At 32.8% G+C, this 19,029-nt stretch overlaps 3 protein-coding genes and 1 long non-coding RNA gene across 6 annotated transcripts; 2 read left to right on the forward strand and 2 right to left on the reverse strand.

The window, feature by feature from the left end:
- The first annotated feature begins 3,764 nt into the window (after positions 1-3,764).
- BNACNNG46790D lies at positions 3,765-5,008 on the forward strand. The gene is made up of 4 exons (XM_013874146.3): positions 3,765-4,170; positions 4,261-4,303; positions 4,440-4,564; positions 4,666-5,008. Exons 1-4 carry the CDS (start codon positions 4,042-4,044, stop codon positions 4,765-4,767), a joined length of 399 nt encoding a protein of 132 aa, XP_013729600.1. The 5' UTR covers positions 3,765-4,041; the 3' UTR covers positions 4,768-5,008.
- A 2,855-nt stretch (positions 5,009-7,863) lies between these two features.
- Positions 7,864-9,233, reverse strand: LOC125593037. Its single transcript, XR_007328964.1, has 2 exons — positions 9,030-9,233; positions 7,864-8,758 (listed from the first exon to the last, which is right to left on the reverse strand). It is a non-coding gene; the product is annotated as an uncharacterized LOC125593037 (long non-coding RNA).
- Positions 8,290-11,418, forward strand: LOC106433307. 3 transcript variants are annotated; one of them, XR_007328963.1, is made up of 6 exons: positions 8,290-8,521; positions 8,608-8,814; positions 8,992-9,199; positions 10,572-10,679; positions 10,911-11,107; positions 11,208-11,418. XR_007328963.1 is itself a non-coding variant. In XM_048768952.1 (5 exons), the coding sequence occupies exons 1-5, from the start codon at positions 8,300-8,302 to the stop codon at positions 11,054-11,056; spliced, it is 891 nt and encodes a 296-aa protein (XP_048624909.1). In that variant the 5' UTR covers positions 8,290-8,299; the 3' UTR covers positions 11,057-11,418. The 3 variants fall into 3 exon arrangements, 2 of the variants coding, with proteins under 2 accessions (XP_048624909.1, XP_048624910.1); XM_048768952.1 differs by having other exon boundaries at positions 10,911-11,418; XM_048768953.1 differs by lacking the exon at positions 10,572-10,679 and having other exon boundaries at positions 10,911-11,418.
- A 3,299-nt stretch (positions 11,419-14,717) lies between these two features.
- Positions 14,718-15,346, reverse strand: LOC106433299 (copper transporter 3-like). The gene has a single exon (XM_022710521.2). It carries the CDS (start codon positions 15,247-15,249, stop codon positions 14,785-14,787), a length of 465 nt encoding a protein of 154 aa, XP_022566242.1. The 5' UTR covers positions 15,250-15,346; the 3' UTR covers positions 14,718-14,784.
- Positions 15,347-19,029: the final 3,683 nt, after the last annotated feature.

The raw sequence follows: 19,029 nt of genomic DNA on the forward strand, positions 1-19,029 counted from the left end.
GGAAACACCTTATCACACGCACTTTTAATGGCCGCGTGCCGGTCGGAGACTATCACCAGAGACTGCTCATCAGATACACAACTAGCCAATTTTGTGAAAAACCATTCCCAAGAAGGTTCATCTTCAGCATCTACGATCCCAAAAGCCAATGGAAATATCTGAAAATTCCCATCTTGTGCGGCTGCAACTAACATAACACCTCAATACTTCCCACTTAGGTGAGTCCTATCCACCACAATGACCTTTCTCTGATACTTAAAACCTTTGATAGAAGCTCCAAAAGAGAGAAATAGATACTTAAACATATTGATAAAATCAAGTTCTATAGTCGTGATAGAATCATGATTTGCTAAGGAGATTTGCTCGAGATATGATGGCAGACGCGAATACCCATCTTCTGCTGATCCTCTCACCAATGTTTGTGCATATAAAAGTGCTCTGTATGAAGTGGTGTAATCAAGCGTCATGTCAAACATGTTTTTCATTGCATCAGTGATATGTTGCGGATTCAACCCATCAATGATTCCAACACGATCAATGAAAAGCCTACCAACATACTTTGGAGTACAGTGTCTCTGCTAAGCGAGTCGGTTTCCCACTGAGCATGTATATTTTTCCACATACTTTGTTACCCAAAACGTGTTTGTCCCATGTTTCACACTCACTCTGACCTTCCATTGACAACCACTAACCGGACATGTTTTCACAAGAAGAGTTTTCGTTGACTTGTATATTCTGAAGGAGAACCTAAACCTCACTGCTGTTAACCGCAACTCTGAAAGCAGTGCATCCTTGCTAACAAAACTCTGGTTGACATAGATATTGTTACCATTCGATCTTCCTCCTTCAATCTTTTTGATATCTTCAAAACACATATCATCATCTTCCTCATCCTCATCTTCAAACTTTCCATAAACACTGTAATCCTCACCATTTTCGTCCGCTTCAGCAACAATAGAGATACCAGCATCCTCCTCCCCATCGTCCTCCTCCCCATCATCCTCCTCCCTATCATGATTTTCATCTTCAACCAAATCATAATCATCATCTTCAAAACATTCATCAGCTTCATCATCTTCTTCCCTGAACTCTGAAACCGTTTCCACCTTGCTACGGCTTGATACACAAAGCCGTACTCCATGCGTTTTGGTTATCTCGAGCAAGTTTCGAACTTGTCTATCACTTGTAACATGAATAGGAGGGGTGTCTGGAGCCTGCATCATTTCTGCTGGTAATGAGTAGGTTATCTCCACAGATTATGTGCTCATGTCCAGGTTATAATCTTCTTGAGCCATTGCAAGAAGTTCAGCATGTGTCGAACCTTCCCCCCAAAAAATGATTCTCGCTCCTTTGACATTATCAACCACAAAATCCCAACGGAAATCTTTCAACAACCATTCTCCATACACTGCATATAACTGATGCATCATCTATAAAAATTCAAAATAAAACACATTAGTAAACATAGAGAAAATTTACTAAACATTGACGCAGACGACATACCACTAAGTCGTCTGGAAGACTTACCAGTAAGTCGTCCAAACATGTCATTTTTGCAATTGAATTTTAAATAGGACTCCAGCTTTGTTTGTTAAAAAAAAAACCTAGACGACTTACCAGTAAGTCGTCTAGGATAAACGGGTTAGTTTTGCATTTGACCGAATTGTGTCAGATATTTGACTTTTTCTGGATGACTTACTGGTAAGTCGTCTACGGGAAAACAAAAATTTCAATATTTTATTAAAGCTAGACGACTTATTTGTAAGTCTTCTCAGGTTAGTTTGCAATTTGAAAAAGAAACTTAAATATTTAACTTTACCCAGACGACTTACTTGAAAGTCGTCCAGGCAGACAACGTACGAGAAAGTCGTCCGAGATAAGCAAAGTTTGACCATAATCTAGGAAATAAATCTGGACGACTTTGCTTATCCTGGATGACTTTCAAGTAAGTCGTCTTACTTGACGACTTCCGCGTAAGTCGTCTGGGAAAAGTTAAATATTTAAATTTTATTTTCCAATTGCAAAAGTAACCTGAGACGACTTACAGATAAGTCGTCCAGCTTTAATAAAATATTGAAATTTTTGTTTTTCCGGAGACGACTTACTGGTAAGTCGTCCAGGAAAAGTCAAATATCTGACACAATTCGGTCAAATACAAAACTAACATGTTTATCATAGACGACTTATCAGTAAGTCGTCTAGGGTATTCTCTAGATTTTTTTTTAACAAACAAAGATGACGACTTACACCAGAAGACTTACCCGTAAGTCTTCTACAGCCAGACTACTTACGGGTAAGTCTTCTACACGAACAGATCTGGAAAAAAATTTCAATTTCATACCTTAAACTAGTGAGATGACTTCCTAAGCACACAAAGTCTTCTCCAATCACCCAGAATCTCAAACGAAAGTAACCCACCAAGAATAGTATGCTTGAATGGCTCTATCAACCATAAAAAAAATTTTGAATCAAAAGCTTGAGTTTTTTGGATGAATATGGAGGCAAAGTGAAAGAGATTTTGTTTTTAGTTCATAACAAGTGAGAAAGAGAGAGTGTAAATCGATTTTAGGTGCATTAAGAGCTTCAAATTGGTTATTCATGGTGGTTGGAGTATTGATGACAATGACAATCTTGTAATTACTTGAAGATGATGAGGGTGAAAGAGTAAAAATGTCATTTTCGGAAAAAAAAAATTTGATGGCATTTTCGTAAATTATATGAACTTGTGGGATGAATGGGACAAAAAAAAAATCCAAGAAAAACATGGATTAGTTTTAGGTTTTACTTTGAGTTTTGAGTCAGCCCATATATTTATATGTTATGATCGCGAGAACATCATTTTTATGATTTGTTTCCAAGAATTATCATACTTTGGTAAAAATTTCAAACTACTAGTACAAAACAATTTATGAAATGTAATACCAAGCTATGACAATAAATAGTTGCAATATTAATTAAGCAATAAATAACTTTCTCGACAATGATAGACTTTCCAGTAATTATTTCATTCAATGTCTTTTTGGGTTTGATCTACCAAGGACGATAACTAAAACTTAATATGCATGAAACTAAAACAAATTTACATTAATAAACTACTTTTATTGTTAAAACGCTTCGAGATAAACTATTTCAATATGTAATTTTTTTTTTTGAACTGGATATTTGTCATTTTTTCTCTAAAGAGTTATTGATTAATATTTGTGAGCCTTCAGCATAAAGAAAAAGAAAACGAATACTTCATCGAGTGGAGAATTTTTGTGGACCTCATCTCCCCGTTCTTGATCATATGTTATTTTCTTAACTAACTAAAGATATTAAGTTGTATATTTAACCAGTATTAATAATACTGTTTTGGGCATATTACCTTTTTAAATTATATTTTAAAACATAAAGGGTAACTATTTCATATCTAAGAAACGGATCAGATGAAGATGCGTGGGATTTGAAGAAGATCAAGTTCTTCTTCTGTTCTCTTTTCCACTTTGGCCCTATGTGATCAAGAAGGGTCGGCTACTTATCCTCTTTAAGATATTGTTTTGGTTATTACAAGGGGAATATTGAACATTGAAGTCTTTTAAGAATCTCACTGTTTGTCTCTATCCGGAAGAGATAAGAATCCAAATGTGTCCATAGACTTACAACAAAACAAATAAATCGTTACAAGTTGAAAATAAGCAGTAACCAATAAGAATGGCAAAGAAGGAAAGATAGCGAAGCTTCTAAATTTCTCTAACAAGGAAAATAAAATTGAAATCATTTATAAGCAATAGTCTTTTCAGCATCAAGAAGAGAGAACCTTACCCATAATAAGCTTCTTTTTCTTGACGGATGGTGACCATGACAATGATCATGATGGCTCCACTATCTCCATAACCTATCCCTTGTAGCATTATGTTATATATAGCCCCATTGAGATCTTCTTGTAAATACACAAACCTAAGAGAGATGTACTCTTCTTGACTCTAGTTCTCTTACATAAGAAGAATCACAAAGAGAATCTCTTTTCAAAGTGATTAGATTATTAAGCTTTGACAGTTATTAATGGAAGGTAAAGGACGAGTTGGATCATCAACTTCTTCTTTAACCACAGAACTCTTCGGCTCCAAAGATCTTTCCCCGCCATCTTCTTCCTCCGGAATGTTTTCCTCCATTTTCCCTCATCGTTCTAAGGTCATATTACCTTCCTTTTCTTCAAACTTTGTTTCTTGAGTGATCAGAATGATTATTGAAACTTAATCTTCGGTTTCTTGATTTTCTCAGGGTGTTGCAAGGGATGGTCCAAGCTCCAAACATGGCTCACAAGGTCAGTGAATAATAACTTTCTTCTTCGTTTTTGCTCACGTTTTCGTCTAAAAACAACATCCTTCTTCGTCTTAATTTGCTCACTTTTTTCGTCTAAAGTTGGCTATGTTTTTCTAATAATATGTTTTCTTACGCAGCTCAACGTAGAGAATCTTCAACTGCACAAGAAGACAGAGTTGAGCCATGTCATCTAAGCTCTTCTCTTTACTACGGTGGTCAAGACGTATACTCTCGATCCACCACCAACCAAACTTACCCTACAGTGAGTCTTCATAATTTTACCTAAACTTTGCTAATCGCTTTCAGTAAAATAAATAAATTAATAAACAGAGGACTTGACTGATCAGAGAAACAATTTTTCAGGTAAGAAACGAGCGGCCAAGAAGCGGAGAAGACGATGCTAATGGACAGAACTCACAAGATGTTTCAAGAGGAAACTGGTGGCAAGGTTCTCTTTATTACTAAAGAACCAGTTCCTTTAGTTTCCTTGTAAATGTCTCCAGAAACCCATAAAGCTCAAGCCACGTACTAATTATCTACCGAACCAATACTTTGTATAAATAAGTTATGGACAAAAGGGATAATTTATTAGGGATTCGAAGATTAAAAAAATATCTAGCAAAATTGTATTGAATAGTACTTCTTGTAATCAACTGTATGTCTGTATTAGTGTTAACTCTACTTATTCTATCTCATGTTCAACATATTTTAGCATTTTGCCAAACACAAACGCGTGACTAAACTATACATCTTTACGTAGAATCCAAAGCCTTAAACATTACCCAAAATGTTTTTAGCCGTTACTCCACAAGACCAAAGCATGTTCGACTAATCTTTATTTTCCAAAAAAAAAATCCGTTGCCGGGATCGAACCAGGGTCACCCGCGTGACAACAGGAATACTTTACCACTATACTGCCACGACACTTTTCTGTTTTGCAGGAATACTTTAAATAACTGCCACTTCACAGACAATGTCTCAAGTATATACGTACAGTTGTATAGATGTACAATTTATGTTTTCTACGGCGATGCCTGCAAAAAGTTCTAATAAAAAAGGTATTCATTATTTCAGCTATAAGAAATATGTCAGCGTAGAAGCTTGATTATCCCGTACTCAAAGTCTAATTTATATGGTTAATGGTTGTTAGATAAAGGCTTTACCATTAAGGGATATTAGACCTACTATCTTGTAACAAAAATAATTATTAGCGAGTAAAACGTTGCAGAATCGGAAAAGAAATTAATATATGTTCTCATATAAAATGTGAATTCTAAAAGCAATTAGCTAGTGGTACTGTGGTAGTAGCCCTGTTTAAAAATGCGGCCATATAGGCGTTCTTTGGAGGTTGACTGCGGCGAATATGCTCAAATCAGTGTAGCTAGGCGTTAACCCGCGTAAGACCGCTTAATTTCCGCATTGACCGCCTAATTTCCGCCTAGACCGCCTAAGTTTTTTTTTTCCGTCCGTGTAAAGTTGAGACACGGTTGATTATTCATTACTAAATAATTACAATTAGCTATCAAACCCAAAACAATCACAGAATTACTTCATTAAGGGATTTTTTTCGTATCAAACACACCATAATCAAAATATTCGACGAATCAAAAAGAAGCTGCTTAAAATTATATATAAAAATTATATAATTATGTCTAAAAATATGTGTCATCATGTTTAAAATTAGCTAAATATATTATAAATATATTAAATTGTATTTAAAACCTGCGTAATCCTCGAATACTCCCTGATTTTTTGGTAACTCGATAGGCCCGGGGTTGCCGCCCAAGTAGCGCCTAACGTAGTTCCGAACAGGGCTGGTAGGAACTATTTATAGTAGTTATACAGTTATACCAAGAAAAAGTATGCATACTTACGTTTGGTCAGGTCTTTAAAGGTGAACCTAATCTTCCCTAACATTTGTTACTTCAAAACATCGCATAGAAAAAAGAAACATATACTATATCTTGTCTCTGAATCAAACATCTCAACCTGCAATTGTTGACTTAAACCACATTAATCTCAAATAAATCACTTAAACCAATATAATACTGAGATGTTACTCCGTATGGCTAGCTCATGAAATATATACTTATATCATAATCTTACACATCTTCTTGTTTCAAAAACTGGTTTGAGATGTAAAATCGTATATTTTATATGGTTGACAATCATAAAAATATATATGTCTGTAATGGTTGATAATGGAATCTTAATTTAATTGGTGTCAATCTGGTTATAGTTAGCAGTTCTTCCATAATTAGATGTTAGAATAAGAATAATATCGTGTGTCCTACCTACCAGAATGTGAGGGATACACGACACATAACTTAGAAGTTAGACTGCGCAATTGTTTTTAAAATTAATTTAATTTCATTAGAAAAAATGAACTTTGTATTTTTAGTCGATCTGATCATGACAAGTTTTTTTCAATGTGTCTTTTTAGTTAGTTTCATCTGTATTCTTACATTTTATAGTTTCCCTTGTAGTTAAATGGATATTTGATGACGATAAAAAAAATGGATATTTGATTAGTGAAATAAAACAGCCGTTTAAAAAAAAGATTAGTGAAATAAAAATTTGATAGATTTTAACAAAATCAGATAGTTTGTACGTTGTGCATATGGGCTAGAAGACCATAATATATGAATATCTCTTCAGAAATGACATATTGAGGATATACCATGGTCGTTGAAAAAATGGTTCGAGTTTTCCACTTCGAATTCAATTATGATTAAAAATATAGATGCCTTGAATAGAAAGAGATCCCTACTTTCACAGTCTCTATATTTAAACTGAGGATTTCTCAAGTTAACCATTAGAAACTATAACTTTATATAGCTGAGGACATGATTTTTTCAAGAAATATACGTATGTAAACTAGTTCAGCAATGAGCTCTATTTTTCTTCACTTGAAGATCAAAGTATTGTATGAGGTTAAGCGTGACAAGAATCGTTATTTCTTCAACGCTCGGTTAGATAACTGGTTAAGTCTTAGAAAAACTAGCTTCTTCCTTCATTTGCTGCGATTCAATTTGTATACTCACTCCATTTTGAGTAATTGTAAGAATTTTATTTTGAGGTTAGCGGAAACTGTATAAGTCGTCACTTCCAAGACGTATATTACTTACTGCTTGGCTCTCGAACTCGTGAAATTGGCCGAATTGTTTTTAACGGTTTTAAGTTGTTGTTCACTCGTGAAAAATGTTCAAGAAAAAAAAAGTTATTCAGAAGCACCAAACGTCAACAGTGGTTAAAAATTTGTGTACGTTAATTTTGAAAATTTGTTTACTAGTTTACCAACTTGTACAACCCACGAATATCAGAGATCCAAAAACATCATCCAAAGGTTTTTCTATAAAGTTAATTTGGGACATATCGTCATCATAATAAATTTGGAACACTAAACATGGAATACAAACTTTAAAACATCGTTTGACAAATTTTGTGAACTATAAAAGCTAATTTGACAGGTAATGACTGTATAACATTATCACTATCTAAAATTATCACATATTAGCTGTAAATGGTAGGGGAATCAGTTTAATTGATTACAATGTTATAAGCGAGAAAGAAAGAAAAATGTTATAAGCGAAATTTTAATAAACATTCACCCAAACTAAGAAAGAGTTCGTCATAAATAAATGCATTCATATTTCACGAAAGAAAAAAGAAAAAGAGAAAACTACATATGTAAGTATTATTTTTTAGCTTTCCTTAATCCTTAATCTCTCGTGACTCGCAACAATTGGCAGGTGATCGTAGCGCCTTCCGCTTAAAGCTGTCCATCTGTACGGTCTCCTTCTTTCTTCCTTCTTTATATATCTCTTAGCTCAAACTCTTTCTGTCTACTTGCTCTCCTCTGTTTCTCTTGCTCTCTCTATCTCTCTCCCTGGTTGAAGTTTTTTTTTGAAAAAATATCTCTGGTTAAAGTTCGTTTGTTCTGTCTGTATCAATCCAAAGATATTTTCTCTGTTCTTCTAGACAAAAATTCATCAACATGGAATCTACTGAACTGCAAGACATAGATTACTTTAGTTCCTTTTCCGACCACACAAGCCCAACTTTCTTCACTCCAACCACAAGCTCCCTTAGATCTGACTCCGTATCCGAAGACCCGGATTCACCAAAGCCACAGAACGAAGAAGAAGACGAGTACGTGGAAGAGTTGACTCGTCAGATGGCTAACTATATGCTTCAAGATGACGAAAAGCATCAGAAGGTACAAAACTTTTTTCTTGAAACCCAACAGATTCGATTCTTTTCTCTCTTTTTTTTTATTTAATTCATTTTATACTTTTTGATCAGTCTTGTAGTGGTGGTGGTGGCTCTGGCTCGCCGCAATCTACTCTTTGGTCACCTTTCGCCTCCGGTTACAGCAGCCCTATCGGTCCTTCCAGAGAACCATCGCCACCGCTAACTCCGGTGACGGCGATGGAGACGCAACCCGTTATGATTCCTTTTCAATCAAAACAAGCTTTAATCGATGACCAGATCCGATCTATTCAAGCTAACGTGAGCTCATGTTTTATCACACATTATTTTACCAAAAATCTTCTTTTTATAAAAAAAAAATCCGTCGGTTATAAATCAACGGTTTAGAATTAACCTTAAAGAAAAGAGTTTCGTTACCACCGTCGGATGCATTATCTTTTTAAATAAAAGTTCGTATTAATTTTCTTTTCTATATAGTTTCATAAGATCAAAAAGGAGAAAGATAAGCAACGTACAGATGACGTGTTAGGACACAAAGCAAGGAGCTACCACCAACAACAGAGACCAAGGTCGGGCGTGAAGGCGGTGTTCGTTGACGGGTCAGGTTCGAAAACCGGGTCGGGTGGAACTGGAGTGTTCTTGCCGCGTAGTCATGGTACTGTCGTGGAGACACGCAAGAAATCAGGTTAGAGCCAATAGTAATGTCATATTAATTTATCATTATCAAAAGAAACTTTATTGATTTTAAAAAAGGTTACGTATGATAAAGGACAAAGAAAATAATTAAAGATTGAATGACGTCGTCTTAGTACTTTGAGATTCCTACTTTGTTTTTTAGGGGTTGACAAAGTGGGAATCTTGCATATATACATTAGAAAATTTCATAAATTATCTCCTTAATATAAACCACTGAATCTTATGTTTAGTTAAGAGTGTGTAATTCTTTTTCTGTGGTCGACGAGATGGATAGGATTTCGTATTCCTGCCACACACTTTCAGAATCGACTTTTGGTGTTCCATAAAATTCCATTCGTTCTAATTTTGATAAAGTTCTTATCATTTACTCAAAACGATTTTGTTTGTTCGAGTAAATTAGAAGGATTCAAAAGTTGTGACATGAATGATGAGTAGTTTTAATTGAAATGGTTAAGATTAGGTTGGGTTAGTTTAGCGATCATCTCAATCTCAAAACTCAATTATTTAGGACAGATATATAATAATATAATCTTTCTCTTACATTATTACATTGTTTGACTGAGTAGATTCCAAAGATTCCTTCTCACCTATTAATCTCTTTTTTCTTTATAAGATTTTGTGTGGATGTCGAGTTGACAGATATACCCTCCTTAGTTAGAATCTTGCCTCAAGTTGTTGGCCCCCATTGTTAGTCCATTTCCATTTCACCAAAAATAGAACCACATAGGTTCAAAAATCATTATCGTTAAGTTTTTCTAATGACCCCACTTGTTTCTTTCAATAAGTGGATTATAATGTACGATAACCTTAGATATTTATTCATCTCGTGATTCTTTCTCATATCACCGTTCGATCATTAATACCCAAGGCTATAACCCAACCACATAGTGTAAACTTTTTTTCTTTCTAAATATAGTATTATATTCGTTTTGGAATTGAATACACTTAAAAGTCTCATACCCACATGGAACATTAGCCAAGGTTGTACGTTCTTTAAACACAAGGACTTGTACATAACATACCAACGTTGAGAATATCTGATTATTTCATATTCGACTCTTAACCGTTACCCAATCTAGGAGTCCGTGGGTTTGTCAACAAATATCATCGACCTTTTATTTGATAAAAAATATTATATGCATCATTTGATTTGATCTGGCTTTAGATATTGGTGAGGTGGTGACCATTCACTACCTATTGTACTGTTATTATTAAGATTTGTTGTCGTTCTGTGAAACTGATGTCTCAACCAAACAGTTTTTGAAGTTATTACTCAGGATTAAGTACAAGTCCAATTTAGTTTGGTTCAGATGTGGATTTAGTTTGGTTCGACTTTGTGGCTGAAAAAAAAATTGTTGCAGGATGTTCAACAGTAATAATACCAGCAAGAGTAGTTGAAGCCTTGAAAGTTCACTTTGAAAAATTGGGTGTTCCTTCTACATTCTCTTTTGATATCCCTCCTTTTCATGGTACCAACCCCACCTATCTTTTTCCTTATTCAAATTTCTGTTCTACTATTCTTTTGAGTACAGTAATGATTTTACAATAATTAGTCATAAATATATATAAACAGTAAAAACACTCTCTAATTGAATCATTAAAGTCGATTTGTGAGAAATTCATTACCGAAGTGTTTTTAATATAAACATAGGTTAAACTATTATTTTGATTGATAATTGTTGAAATTTTTTACCATATAGATGCTTTGTTGGTGTCCATGAAGAACAAAAATAACAAAAGTAGCTCATCAACTCGGGGCCAAAGTGGACCATTGTACATGGCGGAGACGTCGGCGGAGACGCATCAAGAACCACCGGCGGATTTGCCACATGAATGGACGTACTGATCAAAACATTGGCACATGCCCTTGGTTGCTGAAGTTATAGGTTTCCAAAAGGTAAAATGTCTTATCGGATTGAATATCTTATAGTGGGATCAAAATCTGAAATTCATAAATAAACAGCTTTAAATAATCATTGTTTTTTGGAAATATGTAGATTTTAATCGGGGTTGAATTTGTTCTTTTATTATTGGTAGTTCTATTAGCTGGTTCAGGTAAAAGAAATAGTTCTTTGATAAAAGAACAATAAATATGCATTTGTATGTTTATACATGTCTATTGTAATAAAAGGGATGTGTTGTTTTTGTAAGATTCCTTGTAATAAAAGCATCGCCAGTGTTATAAAAATAAAAGTGATATTATTATTACACCTTAGTTCTTACATTTACTTCGTTTGCTTAAACTTTCTTGTTTACAAATTGCGCTTACAGAATTGCAGCCATGGTTTTTTGAAAAACACAGTATTAGTTTTGTATCCTCAATATATTGTTTTTTCAAAAAGATTATATACAGAATGCGTTTATATATTCTGTGCTCCTCTGTCCATTCGTCCGATTCTGACCTTTTCTACTAGAGTTTTGAAACCTGACAGGATCCGTGGTTGAACCGGTAAATCCGGTGATCCGAATATAATCCGGTTTGGGTTTAATGAAAAACCCATTATTTAAAAATCCAGTAAAATCTGCAAAAAATCACTAAAACACGGAACACGGCAACCGATTTAACCGCTGGTTAAACTAATATTATTTATTAGATTTCTTAATTATGTTATTAAAATTTGTTTTTTGTTCAAATTAAAAAGTGAAATTTTCAGATTTTACTAATATCTTTTTTCTCATGCCGACTATGTATCTCCTTTTTTTTATTCTTTTTCGTAAATCTAATATGCACGATTTAATTTGTGATTTATTTATGATTTTGTTTAAGATTCTGATGAAGATCTATGTCGTCATTTAAAAAAAATAAAGTGAACGATGATGAAAAGAACCAAAATTAGTCGTTGTGATTTGGTCGGTATTAGTTTATTTTTGTTATCGTCTTATCGATAATCTATTATTACAGTTTAATATTTAACTTTTTTTTAGGATTTAAAGTTTAATTTTACTAGTCACATTCCACATTTAAATACTTAAGGATTTCAAGTCTTGATATCTTTTATTAGATTTCATAACGTCTAATTTGTTACAAAAATTGTTAAATAGTTTGAATTATATTTTGATATTTTGTATGTTTAAATGAAAATAAAAATAAGAAAAATTAAACGTTTTTTAATATTCTTAAAACATAAAATATGTATTACATTTTTAATAGTTAATATATATTTTTTAATAAATTTAATTAATTTATTGATCTGTGGTTTGTTTGGTCGACCCAGTAACTCGATGACCTGATAAGTCATCATGCCCAGTGTTCGGATTGGGTTTTGAAACATTTTTTTCTACGTATTTTTGATTTGCGTTTAGTCCCCCAATATTTTTTATGTTCTTTCTGATGAGCTGAATGTAAATTCCAGACTTAGTTCTAATTTTGATATATGGTAAGTATTTTTCGATCTTCCGACTTCTTCAAAAAGATTCTTTAATGTTAAAAAAAAAAGATAAAGTTTTTTAAAAAAAATGTGAAAAGATACGACATATTGACATGCTCGTGGCCTCGTGGGTGGTCTTAAATCCGCCGACTTATCGTAATGTGCAAGAATGTTGTTGACTTATTCTTCGTACTTTATAAGGTTCATGTGCACTCACGGTTTGTCATTTATTCATATTAATTCTGAGCCAGTGACGGTGTACACAATACTTTCCCCACTCGTCTGATGTGACTCCTCTTTTTCATTTTTTGTCTACGTACACCGACAATTTACATAGGTTTTAGGTATTCGTGCGCATACGACTTTATAAAACTAAAATGATACTGCATTAGTTAGGAGAACCGACTATGATAGAAATACGAATATTAAAATTTTGACCGAGCTGTAGTCGAGCAATATCTACATGTTATCGTGTTAAGAATCATGTCAGTTACGTTTGTTGATTTCCAAAATGAAGTTATCAACTTTGTTGGACTCTGTTGTTCCACTAAAACTAAATACATTAATACGGTACTATTCGTTTTAGGTCAACTGGTCAAGTCCGTTTAGTCTTTTGTTTTTGGCACCATCTCAAAAGAACCTCATACTAATTAATTTTGACTTGATATATATATCAAACGACGATTGTTTACAATTTTCTGGATATGGAGCTTAGAATAATATCCCAACAAATCCCAACATACGGGTTACCTAGTCTAGTTAAGTAGGTTTAAGGTTGGTTAAGTTCCGGTTAAAGGTTATCAGTTTCAGTTTATCTTTTTCACATATTAACAGAACTTGTTCCTTTCTAACCATCTGTTAATATGTCTTCTTTTTCACATTGGTGATCCAGGTTAACTAGTCCATTCGCTAAACCTTCATGTTAAATAACCTAGGATTTCATGGTGTAAATTTGTGGAAATTCCGGATTCAATTCCTGTGTTGAGCAACAAGTTGCGTGTAGGCATCCTTGTGTTTCGGGTTATCGACCCCCACAACACCACACACGGGTTTTGTATAATCTCTCTATTACAAAAAAAAAAAAACTGAAACTCCAAAGTCCATATTTAATAAGTCTGATTGCCCCTCAGCGTAAATGCGTATGCAACGAATATGGAAACGGTATGGAACACCTCTTAAATAAGACAATTTATGTATGTATATGAGCCGTATATGACTTTGATATATCGAGATCCACGAATCTTACCATCTTATTTTGTTCCTTTTGGTTTCCACAAAGTCACTTATTTTCTTCTATATATTTTAGCTTTTCCAGATGAGACTTCTCTAACTTATGAGAATGGGTAACTATAACAACGTCCGTTTTGAAAAGGTACTCTTTTGGTTATCAATAAGATGGGTGATTGGGAGTTGGGACGAACACAATCTTTTATAGACCCACGGGTAGACACATAAACACAATCTTCTTAACGCAAGCGATTCCAACAACTTCTTTACGTCCAGCTAGTATCCAAAAAGAAATTAAAAACTTGTTACTTGTTAGTGCCTGCCCATTCAACCTCACAAAATGAAAAATCAAAGAAATTCCTTCTATATTTGATAGACTTATCTTACCTTAATATTTTGCTCAAGAATATTACTTTAATATATTTTCATCTAAGAAAACTACTACGCACTTCTAGGGAAATTGCCCCAAACCAATATATATTCCTCTAGCCTCTAGGCCCATGACATAATTTCTGGCTTATATATATCCAAATCAGTTTACCCAAATATTTGCATAATATGTATTTGATTCTTTTGAGCATGATATATTTGATATGTCGGTACTGATAAAATCAACAAACGAAAATCATAGATTACCGATAATAAACCGGAAAAAGAATATCGAAACTTCTAATCAGTATTAATTCATTCGAAGAGTATTTTGAGTTCTTACCAATCGAAGCTTCTCCCTCAGCCTCTGAATTCATGAAACAGGAATACGTACATTAGTAACCTAAAATGTAACAAAGTTAAAATAAATAAATACACAAAATAATAGGACTTGAACCAGCGTTTGTTTAATTTATTGAATCAACATGACCGTAAACAAAATCCAATTATATCTTAGACAAAAAAAATACTAAAATCTTAAAATCTTGAAATAATTTTTTTTCGTTATTATTATTTAAACGGGGGAAAAATAAAGCCTACAAAGAATCAATCAACAATGTGATTGAATTTCGGTGTGATTGTTATTACTTCCAGTGTCCTTAAAAGACCTACTTCCAAAAATCATAAACCCTAATCCAAAACCAGCCATTGCAGCCAAGAAGACTCCTCCATTGAATGACATCACGGCCAGCATGATCAAATAAGACAAACAAGCCCTCACGGTGTAAACCAACGTCTGGACTAGCCCGCCGCCAAAGCTAGCTGGACCGACTTTCATGACCCCGCATCGCGAAATCCACTCTGACAATGCGGAAGTGACGAAAATGGAGGCTAGGCAGACCCAATACATGGTCAGACTGGTCCCTGGCCATCCGTCGAATAGAACCTCCGTGTTTTTCCCCCAGAAGAAGGTCATGTGCATCATGCCACCGTGATGACGTCGGCGATGTTGGAAAAACGCCGACGGTGAAGGTGCCGGAGCCGCATGAGAAGATCCACCCATCATGTCGTTCATATTGTTTAGAGATATTATTAACTGATGTAAGGGTTTCCTTCTTGTATGTGTGCGTGTGGGTTATTTATAATAGTTTTGTGTTTGGGTTGGAGTTTGGTGTGTAGTACAATGAACATTTCAAAACAACTATGCGATAATCTTGTTTATATTAAAGTTGTACTTTAAAGATAGTTAAGTGAAAAAAGATATTTAGTTGAGATTATTTTCTTCAACCTTTTTCAAGTCTAAGAAATGAAATTTGAAGAAGTAAAACCAAAAGATGGGGAAATCCAGAATATTTTGTTCTTTGAGACTTGGTGCATTTCTTCTTGTTTGTAGCTTTACCGTTGGAGCAGATATGTTCTTTAAATAAATAACTCTAATAAAAATAATTGGAAAAACGCCATTTAAATCCTGAACTTTCAAAAAAGCCATTTAAATACAGGAAAAAACGCCATTTAACTCTAATAAAATTACATAATCTCAAAAACATTTTCATATAGTTTTTTATACACCATGGTATAAATTCATTTTCTAGACTTTTAGTTATAATATATATCGTACTTTCCATATGTAGCTAACAAAATAACTGTATTTAGCTTAATCATATTTAAAAAATAAACTCTATCGTCTTGAATCAAAATCAGTTTTATTTCAGCATGAGCAATTGAGTCAGGTACTCAGGTGGGTTTTAGATAATGTAGAAAATAAAACTGAACCTAGATGGGTTTGATTTTTTTTTTTTTAACGCTGATTTATTATGAGATCTTACAATTATGATACGAGAAAGATTACATAGACGATTCGACAACCGAAAATACTAAGATTCTTTTTAAGCATTTCTTCCGTAGTCTGCATAACTGTTTAATAAATCGCTATCTCCGAGACTTGAAACATGGATTTCCTGTAATCTACAATAATTTGCATAGTTTGGGATTCGAACCCCAGACATAAGTGTAGAAACCTTTAAACTTTAACCAGTAGGCTACGATGCTTCCACGAACCGGTACGGTGTAAAACCTAGATGGCTTCAATTTTCATAGAAAAACTGGTACATGTATTATGGGCTGAGACAAAATAACAATTCAAACAAGAATACTGAATTGACATTAAAATAAGCCCATCGAAAATGGTCCTATCAAGAAGTAAAGAGTAAATTGTACAAAAAGGGATTTGAATATAATTAACAACTTTTTTCAACACTGATTTATCAGTTACAAATTATGAAAATTATTACACAATGGATCTATAACCGACAGGTTACATGTTTATTATGGTTCTCTTTACATCATAAAGACCGTTTTATAAAAACCCTACGCCTAACTTTACTACACTGTTAGTAGGCATAGGCATTCGGGGTCCCAATCGGATTTCGGTTTAGTCCAATCGGGTTTCGGTTTTTCGGGTTTTTCAAAATCAGCCCTATTCGGGTTATATGAAAATTCGGTTCGGGACCGGTTCAGGTTCTATCGGGTTCGGGTCGGAGTTAGTAAATCTTCAAAGAACTGGTACAATCCGATGTACTTTCGAGTTCGGGTCCCAATCGGTTCTTCGGTTTAAATGTACCTGATTTATATCTATTTTGTAACAAAAAAATAAGTAAATCGGTTATTCGGTTTTAAAATACTTGATTTGTACCTATTTTGTAACCAAAACATAAATAAAATCGGTTTAAAAAAAAGAAACATCAAATGTGATCATTCAAAATCAAATGAAAGCATAAAACGAAAACCAAGTTCGCATGAAATGAAAAACATTATTCAATGAAAACAAAAGCAAAATTTAAAAACTTCAACCTTCAACCATCAATCTTCGTATAATAGATAATTATTTTAGATGTTCAATATATTTTGAATACATATTAGGAATTGAGATCATGTTAGGTAGAAGTTGGAAATTTGGAATGTTTCGGGTTCTATCGGGTATCCATTTAGGTTCGGGTTCGGTTCAGATAATACCCATAACCCGAAATACCATAAAACAAGACTCATTCGGTATTTAAGCCGGGTTCGGATCGGCTCGGGTTCATTTTTATCGGATCGGGTTCGGTTCGGGTTTTCGGGTTCGGTTTATTTGCCCAGCCCTAACTGTTAGGCTAAGACATGCTTTTTGCACAGAATGAGCATTATATATACAAATAATTTTTTTTAAATTATTATTATTATTTTTTATTTACGTATTATATATATAATTAAATTAATTAAGCACATAAATAAAAACAACACTTCTTGTTTATTTACAATAATTGTTTTGGTAAATAAATCAAAACAATAATTTTATTTATTTTATATGATACATAATTGAATTTAAATAATATTGAAAAAGATATAAAGTATATTTTAAAATAAATATTTATTATTGAGACATCCTACGATCATATGATTTTATTAGCATTTGCATATTTGTTGTAACAAAAAAAATTAAACCATTAAAGTTGTATATAAAGTTCAAATTTTATATTAGGATTTTTTAAACAAATTTGATGCTTAGACAGAAACATTAAAAATAAGTATAGCCTTAAAAATAATAATTAGCTAATAATTTAAGTTAGTGAATTGAGCCATTTTGTTATAATTTAAAATTTTGTCCATATATCATAATTTACAATTACGTATGGACCGTTTAAATCAGTTATGTTGACTTTACATATTAACTTTCAAATGGACCTTTAATCCAAACCCATATACTGTTTTTTTCAGAAAAGAAAAACCAAAACATATGCCTTCTACCAACTTTTTCATTCTCTTTGTGCGTTCGCATCTCACATTTTATATTTATCATGTTTGGTCGAGGGTGTAGGTTGTTAAAGAAAATTGGGAAAATTATTTTTTTAGGCCAAAAAAGGGTAACTATGCCACATTAGACTACTCTCATATACTTTATGTTTCATTAGGCTAATTATTTTTAAAATGACAATAATGCCCCTTAATTTCAATTATAAATTCAAAATTACAATTAACAAAACAATTGTTAAATATTAAAATATAATAACTAATTAAAATAATTAAAATAAAAAAACACTAAAAATCCTCAAATCAAAAAAAAAAACTAAACCTACACTTTATGTCCCACAATTTTTATTTTGTTTTTTTTCTGAAAAATCGTTTTTCATATATGGAAACTGAATATTTTCAAAACAATTTTTTTCTTTCTGAAAAATCATTTTTTTCAGATATTAAAACTGAAAAATTTTCAAATATTTTATTCCCATATTTTTCGGAACTGATTATTCTTATATTTAGAATACAGTAAATGTGTAGAACTCTGTTTCTACAGATTTTTAGATTTATAGTAATGTGTAGATTTCGATTTCTACAAGTTTTAGATTAAATCTGTAGAACTCGTTTTCTACAGGTTTTTAGATTTATAGTAATGTGTAGATTTCAATTTCTACAGGTTTTAGATTAAATGTGTAGAACTCGTTTTCTACATGTTTTTAGATTTATAGTAATGTGTTGATTTCAACTTATACATGTTTTAGATTTATAGTAATCTGTAGATTTCGATTTCTACAGATTTTAGAGCGATGCAAAATGTGTATTCTAAATATAGTAGATTCAATGAAAAAAATGTATTTCATTTTCTACTTTGTAGAATGGTAATTCTACTTTTTGTAGAACATAATTTGAAATTATGATTTAAACATTTTTAAAATTGAAAAACAAACACCACTAAGTTTATATGGGTATTTCGTTAGTAGTTACTATTTTTCCAATTTTTTTTAGTTTGTAAAACTATTTATTTGATTTATTTTTAAAACTACTAAATGGCATTAAAAGTAAAAGTGGTACAAAATATGAA

This window comes from Brassica napus, chromosome C9 (assembly GCF_020379485.1).
Source record: "Brassica napus cultivar Da-Ae chromosome C9, Da-Ae, whole genome shotgun sequence".
Lineage (NCBI taxonomy): Eukaryota > Viridiplantae > Streptophyta > Magnoliopsida > Brassicales > Brassicaceae > Brassica > Brassica napus.

Coding starts and splice junctions, on each gene's coding strand:
- BNACNNG46790D (XM_013874146.3), top strand. CDS start 4,042: ATGGAAGGTAAAGGACGAGTTGGATCATCAACTTCTTCTTTAACCACA. Junction 4,304..4,439: donor CTCCAAACATGGCTCACAAG/GTCAGTGAATAA, acceptor TTTCTTACGCAG/CTCAACGTAGAGAATCTTCA. Junction 4,565..4,665: donor CCAACCAAACTTACCCTACA/GTGAGTCTTCAT, acceptor ACAATTTTTCAG/GTAAGAAACGAGCGGCCAAG.
- LOC106433307 (XM_048768952.1), top strand. CDS start 8,300: ATGGAATCTACTGAACTGCAAGACATAGATTACTTTAGTTCCTTTTCC. Junction 8,522..8,607: donor ATGACGAAAAGCATCAGAAG/GTACAAAACTTT, acceptor CTTTTTGATCAG/TCTTGTAGTGGTGGTGGTGG. Junction 10,680..10,910: donor TGATATCCCTCCTTTTCATG/GTACCAACCCCA, acceptor TTTACCATATAG/ATGCTTTGTTGGTGTCCATG.
- LOC106433299 (XM_022710521.2), bottom strand. CDS start 15,249: ATGAACGACATGATGGGTGGATCTTCTCATGCGGCTCCGGCACCTTCA.